At 38.8% G+C, this 16,222-nt stretch overlaps 1 protein-coding gene and 1 long non-coding RNA gene across 2 annotated transcripts; one reads left to right on the plus strand and one right to left on the minus strand.

Annotated features, from left to right (window-relative positions):
• Window positions 1-1,596: 1,596 nt before the first annotated feature.
• LOC111327432 (uncharacterized) lies at window positions 1,597-4,318 on the minus strand. The gene is made up of 2 exons (XR_002694530.2): window positions 3,198-4,318; window positions 1,597-2,501 (listed from the first exon to the last, which is right to left on the minus strand). It is a non-coding gene; the product is annotated as an uncharacterized LOC111327432 (long non-coding RNA).
• Window positions 4,319-4,445: 127 nt separating this feature from the next.
• LOC111327443 (growth/differentiation factor 8) lies at window positions 4,446-7,829 on the plus strand. Its single transcript, XM_022931632.2, has 2 exons — window positions 4,446-5,024; window positions 5,496-7,829. The coding sequence occupies exons 1-2, from the start codon at window positions 4,718-4,720 to the stop codon at window positions 6,305-6,307; spliced, it is 1,119 nt and encodes a 372-aa protein (XP_022787367.2). The 5' UTR covers window positions 4,446-4,717; the 3' UTR covers window positions 6,308-7,829.
• The last annotated feature ends 8,393 nt before the right edge of the window (window positions 7,830-16,222 follow it).

Below are 16,222 nucleotides of genomic sequence, written 5' to 3' on the forward strand. Positions count from 1 at the left end.
CTGGTTTGTGTACAAGTCATCCTTGTTTTACTTGATCGGAAATCCACTCGGATTTTTCAAGAAGAGGCATTCTAACTTACGAGTTAAGTTTGAGTTTGTGACCCACAGCTGCCATTATTATCCATTAGACTTCCCGTGAAACATCGGATTGGTAGAGAGCATTTAGCCAAAATGCAATAACATGTGAACTCGACATGATAACCCGATATCTGCTGCAGATATCGAGTTATCATGCCGAGTTCACAGTCTCCCTAGTTTCCAAGCCCCTCCTCCGTTTAGTGTTGTCAAACTTTTGCGAAAATGGCTAAACGCTTCGCCTCTGTTTCCGAGGAGGAATTGAAATTTTTGATCAAGAATATAGATTCCAAAAACACCAAGAGGACAACAAAAACAAGTGTTAAAAAACACTGAAGGAACCACGGGATAAAACTGCTTTGGCCAGTGTTCTGAACAAGTTTACGCCGGCGCAAAATAAGTGATGGCAGCCCTTACTCGAAAAGTGCCATGACTTCTATACGATTTGAAGTGTGTTAATTTGAAAAGGCGAAATGAAAAGACTTTTCATTCACAACAGATGACAAAAGGCGCTCGATGCGTGTGCAAATCAGATAAGTGTCTTCTTTTGCAATTCTTTTATTAGTGTAAAATAAAACAATTATTGAATTCGGTTTGCGCATGATATCGTGAATTATATCAAAACCGAGGTCTGAGTTATCTGCCGAAGCCGAAGGCCTCAAATAATTGCTTATCATACGGAGCATACTCTGTACGGAGGAAAACTCCAACCTTGGCTCAAAGCTGTTGTATAGACTATTTGATATTCAACACAAGATCCGTCCGCTTCAACCGGGTATGACTGGAAACACTTTATGCCTTTCAGTCCATTCACCACAAGGAAAGCGCAGTATTGTATATCTTTTTGCATACAGTTATAAAAAGAGAATAAAAGCACAAGGTACACATGCGGACATAGCAAGCCGTGTCATATGGCAGCAATTATGGCTGGGTTTTGTCTTCTGCTTTTCATCGTGTATGCATCGTGTATTCTTCTTGAAATGGTGTTTTTTTACGCGTTAATTTTTTTTTTCACGTATTATCACACGACAGTCTTCAGGTGAATGAGATATAACAATCAAACAATAAAGCACAAGTTTAAAATCAGTCCCACAGAAGCTTTACCAGGTGTCTATATCAGACAGCTTTTCTGTGTTCTCCAAGATTATGTGCACTAATCAGACTCTTATTGCCTAGGAAAGAAGGATCATTGAAAGAATAAGGTAAAATAAATTTAAAATTTTATCTCATATCCTGCCCCTCCTAAATCCTAATCTCTCTTTGCCCAGCTCCTGACAGTCACAGTCTGAACCTAAATTTACCACATGGCTCTATTTATGGCAGATACAAGTGGTTGATTTCAGAAGGAGGCATTTACGAGGACATGTGGTTAGAGCAACAGAAAGTAGAAGAAAAGGAAAAATTCAGATCGGATGATACAAAACTCTCAATAATATTGCCACAGAGGATTTGTTATTTGTAATGTTCGGGTTTTAGAGAGGGAATTATTTGTTCATGCGAGCACTCAATGATAACATCATATACATGTGACAAACGTTAGTTTCTAGATCAATCAAATAGGCTTTGCACAAATGAAGTTGGGTTTGGGAAATAAAGGAATTGTGGAATTTTTACCGATGTTTTCTTCTTACAGAATATCACATACAGGGCGTGTCCTACAGCGCCACTCAGGCGGAGATTAGCTGATGCAAATCAACACTCGGATCCAGTTACAGGAATTTTCCAATTTCTTGCTTTGGTTTCAGCTCAGTGTCAAATGAACAGATCTGCTCCTTGGCAGCTGTGTTTCAATACCTCCGCCTGCCAGCTTTAAGTGCCTCTTTCTTTTGCCCCAGTACTCTTTAGATTAATCCTAAAAGGGTTAACTTTGCGAATTGACAGGGATTAAGCTTTTCTGGGAGCGTTTAGCAAAAGCTAATTACCCTCCTTTTTCATATAAGAACCTTTTTATCATGACAACGTTCAGGCTCAGATTATCCACAATTTTAAGAACATACTAAGAACGTATCCAGGCTGAGAGTCACCTAAGGAAGTCTTCAAGAACACAACTTTAAGAACAAGTGAAGAACATTTTAAGACTCAGTTGAATATCACCAAGGGGGGCTCGTAAATATCCTTCTTTAACAGAAGATTAGATAAACGCTATGCCAAATCTTTTGATGATTATCATCATTTCTGTTTAGATGCGGGAGTATGAACGAGTCTTGACTGAATCTTCCATCGATTACAGCTGTTGACTAACTTTTCATCTGATGCTGATTAAAAGCTATTCAGATGGTCTTATTAGGATATCTGACATTGTAATAAGATTATCAATCGCGCCAATTAATTCCAGTGATCCTGTAAATGTCGGTAGACCAGCCGTGAATAAATCGCACGCACCATGAGAGAGTTCTTTAGAGATGGTCTTAAAACAAACGACGTGGCTGGAAGATAGATATAAACGTGCGATTTGTTTCAACAAATGCGTACTTGTGATATGTAAAGCTTATCAAAGTTCCTCTCACCTTGGGGATAATTCGAGATAATTCTCAGTGTCTATTAACTTTAAACAATCAATCATCTTGGATTAAATAAAGTATGGATAGAAAAATTCCAGCAGTGATTAATTCCTTTCCAGACAAAAAAAGGGGAAAAAAAAGGATAATCCGAAAAAAAAAAGGTTCCATATTCATTTGCTGCAGAAATATTATGACATATTTAGTCACATAACCCCAGTCTACACCCGAGTTATAACATCGCAGGCTCCAACTAAACCGAGAGTAAAACTTCAGCTTTATATCTCCATATTAATAGTGTTGCTAAACTGGGATTATTGTAAGGTACGCCGGATTAATAGCAACAAAAATTTATCTTAGAGGTGTCATACAACGAAATTCTCTCATTTTGGCGATAAATCAGCGTTAGCCGCAGCTGTTACATTGCAATATTCGCACGCATGAACCACAACTGAAGTTACTTCGTTTAACGCTCTAACTCCAAAGTTCCTAGACTGCATTTTAACAGACTCCCTATGCAAAAAAAATTCTAACTTTGACAACTTTGAAAGAAATTTGAGAACTCTAAACACACTGCAAAGGCTTGCAAGATGACAAAATTGGATAAAAAGACCAAAGATTTACCATGCGTTCCTTCATGTGATAGGCACACGTACGCTCCTTCAGCCAGTAAGGCCGTGTGCAAACTACACGATCGGGCTGACTAAGATCAATCAGACATCATCAAGAGCTAAAGATCGATATCCTGTGTTTATTTGCGTCGCTTCAATCTACTCAAATAACATCCCGTCGCGTTTTCTTGGAGATCAATTAATACACAATCAAATTGTAATAACATCTTTTTTGAGACCCATCCATGCTTCAGATGAATGAAATTTTAATCTTTGACTTTCTAAGAGGATTTTCTTTCAATTGCCGCAGAGGAGAGTCTCTTTTGACAGAAGGAATTTTGATGTTGTCTGAAATGACAGCCGAGAACAAAAAGAAATTTATCGATGTTTAAAGCTCAAGACTGTTTATTGAGACTGGCTCCGTATTGATCAGTTTTAGGGTTAGTTAAGGTATAAAGCTTTATTTAAACTAGATGACCATATTTTAAATCCTTTATCCCCTATTTTGACAATGTGAGCTGTGCTTTAGACACACAAAATGAATTAGGCTTTACACTTCATTACTGAACTGTCAGTTACTGATCTGGACTCACAGTCTGCAAAGCAGAAGAAACTCACAAACTATCACCATACAATTTAACTCTAGAAAGTCACATTGATTCTCATTTTTGTATACTTTAATGACTAAAAATTAAAGGAAATCGATTGGAAAGTTTACGCATATGGAACAAATAAGGGTTTTTTTAATTTTCTTTCTGTAATAGCGGCGTCAGTGAGTAAAAAACAAAAATCATATTAAAACCTAGTAACAAACGTAGGATATAAGAACAATGCATTTCAGAAGATCATTGAAACTTTCATTTATCCGTTGATAAACTTAAACTTAAAACAGATTTTGCACCAAATGCAATCAAATGTGTCGTGAAAATAAGCAAATAGTGCGAATTCCGTCAAATCCTATAATTCTGTTTTATTGATAATTTAAAGTGTTGATAGCCCAGAGGTCATCTTTGCGGCACTCGTGCCATCGCTTTGAGAACAAATAGTTTTCGCCCACCTGGGATAAGACACTTAGCCGTAGGACACGCCTAGAAATGTGATTTCAGGACGAAAATAAATCGACCCAACAGGAGAGCTATTATCTTTTGTAAAAACCCTCTGATAAGATTTTTCCTTTTTGGAACAGAATCTGCAATCTTCCATTCATTGCCATGGGGAAACTGTCCAAAGGGCAAAAATTAGAGCATTCCATGTAGTGATCTGCGTTTTTTTCTTTCGGTGATGCCTAAGATAGAGGGTAGATGAGTGCAGAGGTTGCCTTCCTCAGACAATAAGATTGTTCCTAGTTTGTCATCAGTTCATTTCACTTATTGTTTTCATGACAATTTTAATCATCACAAATTGCATCTGATTTGGCCTGTACGTGCTAAATATAAGACCAACGTAGGCATTTGGTTCGTTTTGTGGAGCAACTCAGCACCCGAGAGTAATCAGTCGAAATTGTACTGAACAATTTAGGCAGACGGCGTTAAAATGAAGCTGTTGGTGATCTGTTTGCTTCTTATTTTCCATTCTTTTCACTACGAAGCGCTATCGGGTCAATCTCACAAACAATATCTCTCTGATCTGGAACAGTTTCATGTGCAAATGTTCAAGGAAAAACTGCTGAAAGAGCTTGGATTGTCTTCAGTCCCAGATATCTCCAAAGAACAAATACCCAAGTTTCCGAAGTTTTTCAAACATTACCTCGAATCGGAACTGAAGGACTTTGCTGCAAAACATACTGATTCGAACGACCTGAAGACTGGGAACGAAGAGCTGTTTTTATTTGCTAAGCGAGGTACGTTTTGTTGTAGTACGTCAGTGATAAAAAGTGTACATAATGTACAATTTTGAAACTTTTTCAGGATTAAAGAAAAGTCAGAAACGGTCAAAGTAAGACAATTATTGTTCATCTGATGCGGCCTATGGGAATTATGCCAGTCTAAAATGATTACGTACATCTGAGGCGATAGAATAAATTTCAGTTGACACCATTGTCACGACTCAAGTTAAGATTTCTGTTTATATTTGTTGGTCAATAGCTATGATTATCGAAGCTTAGAACAGGAGTGGACGCAAGGAAATATGAAATAAATAAATAAATTAATTAACAACGAAAACTGTTCTTAATTAGTAGAAACATTTCTTGTGCATGTGTTCCAAGTTTTGTTACAAATGGGCTTATATTTACATAATGGGACTGGTATGTTACGAAACATGTAGATACCTTAGATTTTTCCAATAACCTTTGGTTAAATTTAAATTTCAGTTGCTTCACTACCAAATGGAGGTGGAATGAATTACCTCTTCCATTCGAGATCCAGAAATTCCAATCTGAAGATCAGATCTGCAACTCTATGGATTCGCCTCAAAGAATCACTCCCTACATCGGTTGAAAAAAAACCGAACGACAGCAACGGTGATTTGCAACTTTACAAGAAATACATATCAGCTGCAAAAAGTGGTCAGTCTAACATGACGAGAGAGCTTTTCCACTCCGAAGGTTTGAAGGCGGCTGCTGGCTGGCATAAAGTAACAGTTACCAGTACGGTGCAAGAATGGTTCTCTCTTCATTTGGACGATGATCTCGAATTGGATGTTGAAATGAAAGGATTACCATCTCTGATAATAGGGGATGTTAGCGACCAGGCTACCGGGCAAACACTTCAGCCATTTCTTGCAGTTGAAGCTGTAGAGAAGCAGCCCTTAGACCGAAAGAGAAGAAATATAGTGTTAAGAAACTGCTCCACTACCCCCCCGTTAACATGCTGCTTACATGAGTGGAGAGTTAATTTCTCCGCAATCGGCTTGGATTTCGTGCGCTTTCCCAAATCTACAACTGTTAATTTCTGCGCTGGTAGCTGTGAGTCTTCCGGTTTGTACCGGCCATCAGCTGCCGCTCGACTGAATATGATAAGACAAAGCCCCCATGGCCGTAGGGCGAGTGATCTGCGGCGTCTACAATGCTGCAAGCCACTTGTCACGGAAAGCGAGGCATTAATGATTGTACTGGAAAACGGAACACTTTCTCGTCATTTGGTCCACAAAATGAGAGCGAAATCTTGCCAGTGTGCTGTTTAGTAACTGGTTACGACAAATCTAGGAACACACTCGATACTTGTGGTGACATAAGAAAAATCATGGCTGCAGCTTCTGTAAAGTGGAAAAAAAGATGTTTCGAATAACCTTGTATTCCTAGAGTTAGTGTCCTTTCGCGTGAAATTAGCGAAATGTTTTTTCTTCTAACAAGTTTTTGTTTGAACAAAGCCAATCAGGGCGGCTGTAGTGGTGGCTAGTTGTACGATAAATTACTGACGGGTTTGCAATTTGATACTTTTTCTCAGAGTTTTAATGTAAGAAGAGGTTTTGGGTGTTGTTCTTTTACTTTTTGTCATACTGATTCTCGTCTATTGCACATGACCTGTCAAGTCCTCTTGAATCAAACCACCGAGTACATTCCGTTGAGAATTTTAAGCAGATCGTTTGTAGTTTGGAATACATTTCGATAATGTTACTATTCCATGATGTTTTCCTTTTTTGTTTTGTTTTGTTTTTGTTTTTGTTTTTGTTTTTCCATGATGTTTTCCTTTTTTGTTTTGTTTTGTTTTTGTTTTTGTTTTTTGTTTTTATATCAGAGGTCCAATGTCCTTTTCTGGTATTTGTTGCTTATGTCTTGAAAATTAAAACTTCTGATAGGTATCACGGACGGTTACGGCAACAGGAACGTGGCAAAACATAAAGTTTAAATAACAGAACAATAACTCTGCACGTCCACTTTAAACATTAGTCGTTTCCAGACTTCCTCTGTTGAAGAGCCACATAGGAATCTTGGGTAGGCTAAAAACAGGACCCAGATTATAAAAAAAATGACTCATGTTTTTTGTTAGAACTTAGCCCTGTCTGCATATATCAGGCCGAAGGGGAACTCTAGGATGAACCCTTGCGCCTTTAGAGACAGTAGGACGCTTCGAGCTTTTCGCGAAAATCTCCAGAGGCATTGAACTTTGTTTTTTTAATTGACGTTATCCTAGGAGTCGCTGTCGTTAAATTCTTAAAAGGATCTGAATGGGGTTAACTGACTAACAACGTAGGGCATAAAGTAAAACTGAGTAACGGCAAAACGCAAAAGAATTATCGATTGCTGACGAGTAAATACTAACCGACAACCGACATGGTCCGACACTATCGATATTTGTATTAAGAAAGAGGAGCATTCTAACTTAGAAGGTACCTACTTTGAATTTAAGATTCAGTTAATTATAGAATTTCTAGGCATCAAACTTATTTTATGGCCGGGTAGGAGCGCGGGCTCATTAGAGAGATTTAGGACCGCGTTTACTGATGTGAAACGTGAACGGCAGGAGTGACCACGTGACCTTGTTTTTCCCGCCATTTTTTGACGTTTGCCGGTTACGCTTTGCCGTTTTTGCGGGAAAGTATAGCTTTTGCCGTGTACGTAAGATTTTCTCACTTTTTTTCTCTTACAGAGAAGAAGTTAATTGCCGGAAAAAGTGCACCAAAACTATTCCTTAACAACAACATGTATATCAACCTGTAATTCAGTATTCTCTGCAAAAGATTTGAATAAACATTATTATTATTATTGTTATTATTATTATTATTATTATTATTATTATTCCTTGTAATGCACACAAGGGTACGTTCCAATCCACCATGACGTGAGCTCAAGCGAAGCTAAAGCGGCAAGGTTCACGTTATTGTTATTATTATTATTATTATTATTATTATTATTATTATTATTATTATTATTCCTTGTAATTCACATAAGGGTACGTTCCAATCCGCCATGACGTGAGCTCAAGCGAAGCTAAAGCGGCAAGGTTCACGATATTTTAAGTGAAACGTGAAAGGGTAACCTGACTTTTGTCGTTTCACGGCGGCGGTGCTAAATCTCTCTGTCTCCAGAACAGAGTCCGGTACTAGAAGCCACGACTTTCCTGACGAATGTGAATAATTAACTTTCATTTTAATCATTGACTAAGATTTATCGACAACCGACACAGATGGAATCAACTACCGACAAAGTGATGGAATTCTAACCGACAACCTCCTTGAGGATTGAGGACCTACCCGTACCCGTCCAGACCTTCTCCCAAGTCCCAGCTGTCATCAAGCAACTCACGTAGTAAATAAATCCTTTGATTTCACTTCTGCTCAGTAAGTTTAAAAATGGAAAGAAAAGATAGAGAGTAAAATAAGAACACCTAACTTAACATCGAATGAATTGCGAGACAAATTTCATACTCTACGCGCACTTGAGCCTGCTATCCAACGGCTTACTTCATACAGTCTGTGTTGAGTCAGGCGGTGTGCGCACTCCGATTGCATTGCATTGTGGTAGTGTTATTTCAATATGGCGGCAAAAGCGGTAGAAATGGGTAGAGTTTGACTGAATATTCCATAAAAGTTAGGCCATTTCTTTTTCCTTTCACTATGGTAAATATAATTTGATGTATTCTGAACGTGTTGAAGTATTTTTCGTGCGTATTTGTCACGTATTATATCGTTCTCTAGGACAAACGCAAGCACTGTATTTTAGCATGTAATTTGAGACCGGTTTTCAAGTAGATCAAATTCGTTGTACGTCGCAGTTTGAAGCCTTTCAAAGATTTGTATGGCCACTTTGATCCTTGTTCAACAACTCTGATCAAACGCGCTCAAATGTGCTCCCACGGTACAAATGTTGTATGCATTTTAAGTGATAGTGTTTGAGACCCTTTTGTGGAGCGCAATTAAAAGGTGTTGATGGGCCTGTGCGTCTCCTACCACTCGCTAGCGCTTTTAAATCTTCTACTCTCAAAGCTTAGCTCTTATTACGATATCTTTTGACGACTTTCCTTTGCGATGTGATAATAAGGGTCAGTTTTGAGGTGTCATAATTCTCCATCTGTATGTTCTTGAGGTTTGGCAAAGCTGGATGAGATTGTGTAACAAAAGGCAATATTTTCTTCTGTGCGCGCGTTGCTTTCTTTGTTTCAAATTATACCTTCTCTCCTGAAGTAACAACTCCAGAAATACGTTTCTCAAAACCCTCATATAGGTTTCCTCTATTCTCGAAGGGTATTTTAAAACTCTGTACGTTTTTACTAAACGTGGTGCGCGACAAATTCGTTCATTCTTAGGAGGCGTGGGGTTTCTCCTTTTACAAATCCCGTATCTCCGCTCGGTGGAAAAAGTTCGTCTATTGCAAGGTCTCTGTCTCTCTAATATTCGTTTGCATGTCAAGGGTCAATTCACAGTTGAATAACTCGCGTCTAGGAATATAATTACTGACTGAAATTATTCATCCCGCCATCGGTTGTGAGTGTAACTATTGCCATTTGTGTCGAGATTCTCAGGCAGATTGCAGTTTCGAATCTCTCTAAATAACGTCAGTTGCCTCGTAAGAACCGCCTCCCGGTTAGCTCAATGGATAGAGCGCTGGACTGTTGTGTGGGACGTTGAAGGTTCAAGCCCCGGCCGGACCAACACTCAAGGTCTTAAAATAATCGAGAAGAATATGCTCCCTTTCTATAACATCAAGAAATGGTTAGATATTCTAGTCTTCTCGGATAGGGCAGGGGTTTCATTAAAATTTGGAGCAGAAGGGCATCTGGATTTTACAGGCGGGCATCTGTCTGCAAGGCCCAAAGGGCCTTGCCTTCTTGGGGGTCGGGGGGCATGCACCCCCAGAAATTTTTGAAATTCTACAGTTGCAGAGATGCATTTTCCACCATTTTGAACCACAAACTAACATCCCAAAGTTACCAGCTCTTTTTAAATTATGATTTGATGCATCAGTCAACAGACAAATTAGATTTGCTTTTGCAACATTTGGTTGCATGGTAAGGTCACTAGAAGCTGTTTTAGTAACATCATGTATTTCATTATTTGCCAAGTTCTCGGAAGGCTTTGTTTCTGTGCAGCTATCATTTGCTGGGATCTCAGATGACACGGTTTGTGTGCAAATATAGAGTGGAATGTAAGTGTAAACGATTGTTAAGTTGTTCGTTTCAGAGGGTATATGATTTCAACAAAAGTATAAAAAACGAAAAGGTGTTGGCGTTAGATTTCTTCTATTTTCTAATCTTACTAAGATGGATCTGCTAACAAACACACGGGGTTAAAAAGTTTTTTTCTTTACAGTTGCCGTGAACAAAAGATTTCTGTTACCACACGAGTAGAGTTTTTGCATTCCACCACAGACACAGACGAAGGAAAGTTGGCAGCTTCTACAACAGTTCCCGTCGCTCGCAGAAGATTCAAATTTCAAAAGTAAATCAGAGAAGAATGGAGCTTTCGGACAATTTTCAGTCACTATAGGAGCAGCATGTCTTTCAGAATATAACTCAAACTTTAATTTGGTGCGAATCGTTTGTACCATTTGCGTAATGAAACGTCTTGAAACTCGAGCCGGCGGGGAAGAAATTGGTCACGTGCTAGGCAACCAGTTGAAAGAGCTAGCCGACTAAGATAACAATCTTAGAGAAAATAAACTTCGTGTATTTGATAAAACATGGAAGAACTAATTTATTCCAAGTACTGCTATTTTTTTATGTTTAGGCTTTACTGAAGACATTTACCGCGACAAACCGTGAACCGGAGATTTCTGAATCCAGTGTGCTAATTTATTTTAACTTACAGCATTGGTGTGAAGTGCAAAGATATGCCTAGTCTCCCTCGCAGCCGTTTTTAGTCTCGTCACGCAACGCTCCTCCCCACTCATCAGGCAGATTTAAATCTGCCTGATGAGTGCTTAAGGCACGAAACTCAGAGTTGCAGCGAACCATGTGTGTTTCTTTCTAGTCACGTAATGTTATATAAGTTTAGATATATTTTTTTTAGAAGACACATTTGGAAAACATAGGAAAGTAACTTATATATTTTTCTTATGGTTGAGATGTTTAAGCAGCAGGCAATGTCGTCTTCACAGCCGGTCAATTTGCCCGGTGCCCGGCCCTTAATGAAACCCCTGATAGGGACGAATAAATGGAGGTTCCGTCTCCTGCAGGGTTAGGGGTAGGAGACGTTAGTTTCCCACGCACGAGATTACTGTGTGATGGATGTCCTCCCCTGGGGTGGGATGGGGTGGGTTTGTTGGAGCTTAAACCTCATGGGGGACCTATGTCCTATTGTTTCTGCTCCAGTACTTTGTACAGATCCTTAAATAATCAAATACTCATATAAGAACGAATTCGTCACGGAGGAATGACAGGAGCCGGGCAGGCCCGTCAAACGTTTCAACTTTCGAAGAAATAGCAGCAGACAGTGAATCCCCGTTGCAATCCACGTATAATCACGCCGCATCTCGCTGCCACCAAAGATGTTCACTCTAACGCGTCAAGATGCAAATGACACAATTTTTGTTTTGCGACCATGATGCAACGCAATCAGAGTGCGCACACCGCCTGGAGTTGAGTAGTTACCAAATTCGCTTCCGACAGTCATTTGTTAAAAGTAGATCATGTTGCAAGTTAAATTTTAGCAAAATCTAAGTCAGGAGTGTGGTGGTAAGTCGATGATATTCATCAATGTAATCACTGACATGACTATTTTTCGTCACTTGTTTGTGTTCGTGTCACCAGAACTCAACACTGACTGGCTCTCCCCGAAAGACTTTTCCCGATATTAGCATCACTGACGAACCGAACAGAACGACCTCACTTTTCGACAGATAAAGACTAACAAATCACAAATACAAATGAATGACAACATTTGACAATATAACAACCGATAACATAACGCAAAACTGACAAATTAGTTTTTTTGGTCCACCATTTTGACTTGAAAATCTTATAACCGAGTTGCACTGGACCTTTCAGAACAATGCTTGTCCCGGATTCAGAAAAAAATTATGGCTCTCGCAAAAACTAATCAGAAAGCTGATTTGGTTGTTGAGATTATCGGCTGTCGGACCACCTTGGTTGTATAATAAAGTCATTCATATTTTATAAAAAATATATGGCCTTTTCACGCATCCCGAATAATATCCAAAACACTTTCACGTTCCCGCGAAATTCGAGACAATCACGTTGAATTAATATTTCTACTTTTTCTAGTCTTGACAAGTCTTACGGGTAGTTTGGAAAAGATAAAATGCCGAAATTTGGAACCGAAACCGGAATACTTGGAATACCCGGAATACCCTGAATTCCCGGATTGACCGAAAAATAATAAATTTTTCAAAAATAAAAGTAAATTAATGAATAAATAAGAATACTGATTGCAAATTCACAACTTAATTAAATAATTTAATACGAATTTTTTCTCTGAGGGACGTCCCAAAAAAAAAAAAAAAAAACACTTACCGGTGCTGTTGATGGAGATGCAGGTAGTAGAAGTAAAAGAGAGTCTGCGTCAGGCCAGTAGTCCATACAGCCTAAGTGACGAAATATTTCTACTCTCCCTTCCCGAAGGATGGGATGCTAATCCATCACATGGTTTCTCCCCGTTTTAAATTCGCCTCCACCCATTTACACACCTGTAGGATGTCTAGGGCGCCATGACCATTAGGCTGCCACGCTTTTCCAGCCGAAATCATTGTAGAAGATTAAACAAATGAAATATTTCCAATTAGTTTAATGACTTTATATACCTTTGAATATAAACCTTCATTAGAAGAATCCATCAGTACAAGATATATATTTAAAGGTATTTATTCAAGGTATTTATAATAGACGCGAAAAGGTGTCGAGTAACTGACGATCTCTCAATTTTAACTGGTCTTAAAGGTAGCTGCTTTGATAGCTCCCAATGTGTGGTTAATAATTATTTAAGGTAGAGTATTAATTTGTAATAGTTCGGAGCTTTTTACAATTGAGCTATTAAACTAATTGGAAATATTGCATTTGTTTAATCTTCTGCAATGATTTCGGCTGGAAAAGCGTGGCGGTCTAATGGTCATGGCACCCTAGACATCCTAAGGTGCGTAAATGGGTGGAGGCGAATTTAAAATGGGGAGAAACCATGTGATGGATTAGCATCCCATCCAGGGGGAAGGGAAAGTAGAAATATTTCGTCGCTTAGGCACGTAGACATTTTTTTACTTCTAACACCTGCATCTCCTTGAACAAAAACAAATGCAATATTTCCAATTAGTTTAATAGCTCAATTGTAAAAAGCTCCGATTCATGGTCAGAGAAAAATTTCGTATTAAATTATTTAATTAAATTGTGAATTTACAATCAAATTTTAATCATCAATATTCTTATTTATTTATTAGTTTACTTTTATTTTTTAAAAATTTATTATTTTTCGGTCATTCTGGGAATTCCGGGTATTACGGGTATTCCGAGAATTCCGAGTATTCCGGTTCCGGTTCCGAATTCCAGCATTCCTTATTTTCTAAATTACCAGTCTTACGCGTCAAAAGATGACGTACTGTCTCGTTCTATTTGTGGTCTGTTTCATGACTTTCATCGATCCAAATCAAGTCCATCTCCTGTCAAAATCTAACCCTGCCGTTCAATATGTACATTTCCAAAACCACAGAATAGCTGGAAATTCATCACGCAAAACAAAATGGTTCACCAATCACGTTTAATTCAGCTCTTAATACACGAATCACGTTTAAATAAAAAAATCTGTTCACACGGACAGGAAATGATCCTATCATCTTTAATCACGATTCACGAATAAAAAAAAGCCAAATCACGATTCACGAGAAATAAAAATTGCCTAATGGCGCTTCACGCAAAAAGTATAGGGGCTTACAGTATCGATTGTCTATTGTGAGTTAGTTGGATTCTATCTAACCTGGCTCTACGGTGGTTAGGGGATTATCGAGACAGTAACTTCGGGATAAGGATAAGGATAAGGATAATTTATTTAATGTCAAAAAATACACAGAGGCTGATAGTTTCTAAAGAAACTGTTTGGGGCTGCGTCGGTGGGGGTAACGAAATAATTTGAATGTATCAACAAAGTTGAAATGGTAAATTGGCCACCGTTACGGTTATAAAAGCTGACGTTTCGAGCGTTAGCCCTTCGTCGGAGCGAATAGGGGAATTGTGGGTTGTGTGTACTTTTGAAGGCACAGAGGGTGGTCGCCCAATCCTCTGAGCCAGAGACTTATGATAGAAGTGTTTGACAATATGAAAGAAAACTGCAATTGTAATAGCACCGATTAAATTAGAAAAAAAACCAAAAACTAAAAAAAAAAAAAAAAAAAAAAGCCAATGAAAGGCAACCACTGCATTGACAGCCGATAAAATTTAACTTAGTTAAAAGTCTCCAGAAGGATGATGCATTAGATGCCTTTTTTACAGCAGATGGTGACTGGTTCCAAATACATGAGATCATATACGCTTATGAGCCATGAAGTTTGTACTACGTTTAGACCACTACTTCTAAGATTATATGGTGTAACTCGGGGTTTAAATAAATCGGCTATATAGTCTGGACCATTCTCCCTAAGACATTTAAAAAATATTATCAAAGATTGTTCCATACGTCTATGTTCTAAAGTATTTATGTTTACTATCCTAAGGATTGATTCATAATCCGTACTTTTTCCCAAATCCGTTATAGTTCGTACACCATAATAGTTCGCATCTTCCAGTTTCTTGTTAAGTGTTTTACCTATACCCATAAATAAAGAGTTGCAGTGTTCAAAATGTGATAATACAAAACTCTTGTAAAGAGGTAATATGGTATTTGCCGTTACTAAGCGCTTAAGGCGGCGAGAGCGCCTATCTTAGAATATACTTTCTTTAACTGTTCCTTAAAAGATAATTTATTATCTAAACATATTCCAAGAATCTTTATTTAAGTGGTCTTTAATATCGACGATTATTGAGACGGTAACTTCGGGAGAGAAGGGCCTTGGTGAGAGACAGGGTACGACTTGTGCGACGCCTAGCTACGCCATGCATGGCACATAGGACTGTGTTATTTTCCTCCCCAGGCCATTAAGACTGTGAAAGTAAAACGGCCAGTAGATTCCAGTGGCTCAAGACTGATACAACTGATACAATCCTCTTCAAAATGCATTTTCTCTCTTCCCCCCCCCCCCCCTGTAAAAACTCTTTCTGTGTAAAGGAAAAGGAAGTATGCAACTTCCACCATTTCTGGTCGTTTATGCGTGAAAATAATCGTTTCGTGAACATTAAAGCGCACTCCGCCGCACTGAAAACCACCGACAGAGGCGAAGGACGCTGGAGACCCTGGGTACAAGTTACAGCTGCGCTATGCGCATTTCCTTTTACCGATAGGGAACAAGTAAACTTATTTGACTCGTGACACATGAACTTTGGGTAGTTGGCCCGTTTGAAATCAGAACTAATGTCAATAGCAGTTACTCGTGTGTGTCTACTCTCTGTAAAGCAGCTTCACACCAGAAATATACACGATCATCGCACGACAAACCCCCCCCTACCCCCAAGGCCCTCTTGTTCTGAAGGCTGAGCAAATCCTATTAACCCTTCCACTCTCAGATCTCATAACTAATTCTCCAAACTGTCAGCCATACAATTCCCACGATGCCTATCAGAGAATTTGGAATTGGATCAACCATTAATCCCATAATTGACATTTTTCTTATGTCCCACCACTCGTCGGCCGATATTTTATTGCTACTGTAAGGAGAAATTATGTCTTGGTTACTTAAGGGAGTTAAAGGGTTAATGAAATATGGTGTCACGACTGACATGGCTAAAATACTTCGAATTATAGTTTTCGCTCGTGTAATTCCGGTCGATCGAAACAAATACTTTATGCACACTTATTCAGTGATCGTCCGTGAAATGGTGGCTAGCCTCTTCTACGCGCTTACAAAGAAATTTGATTTTGTCTTTTAGCAGACTTCTTAAATCATAAACGAATAAGCTGCGAGAAAACATTTTTATAATGAGCAAGGCAATATGTTACCATCAACTGCGGCTTCCAACAGTCAGAAGATCATTGTGACTTCACCGCGCTTCAGATATGACGCGACCTAGTCACCGGATAGGCGCAGTTGAACCTGGCGTAAATAATAGCATTTTAGACGCCCCCAGA

The sequence above is a fragment of the Stylophora pistillata genome, chromosome 12 (genome assembly GCF_964205215.1).
Source record: "Stylophora pistillata chromosome 12, jaStyPist1.2, whole genome shotgun sequence".
Lineage (NCBI taxonomy): Eukaryota > Metazoa > Cnidaria > Anthozoa > Scleractinia > Pocilloporidae > Stylophora > Stylophora pistillata.

What these genes read in the sequence shown, in the direction of transcription:
- LOC111327443 (XM_022931632.2), top strand. Translation starts at nt 4,718, where the DNA reads ATGAAGCTGTTGGTGATCTGTTTGCTTCTTATTTTCCATTCTTTTCAC. An exon ending in GTTTTTATTTGCTAAGCGAG is followed by an intron (nt 5,025 to 5,495) that starts GTACGTTTTGTT and finishes TTTAAATTTCAG; the next exon opens with TTGCTTCACTACCAAATGGA.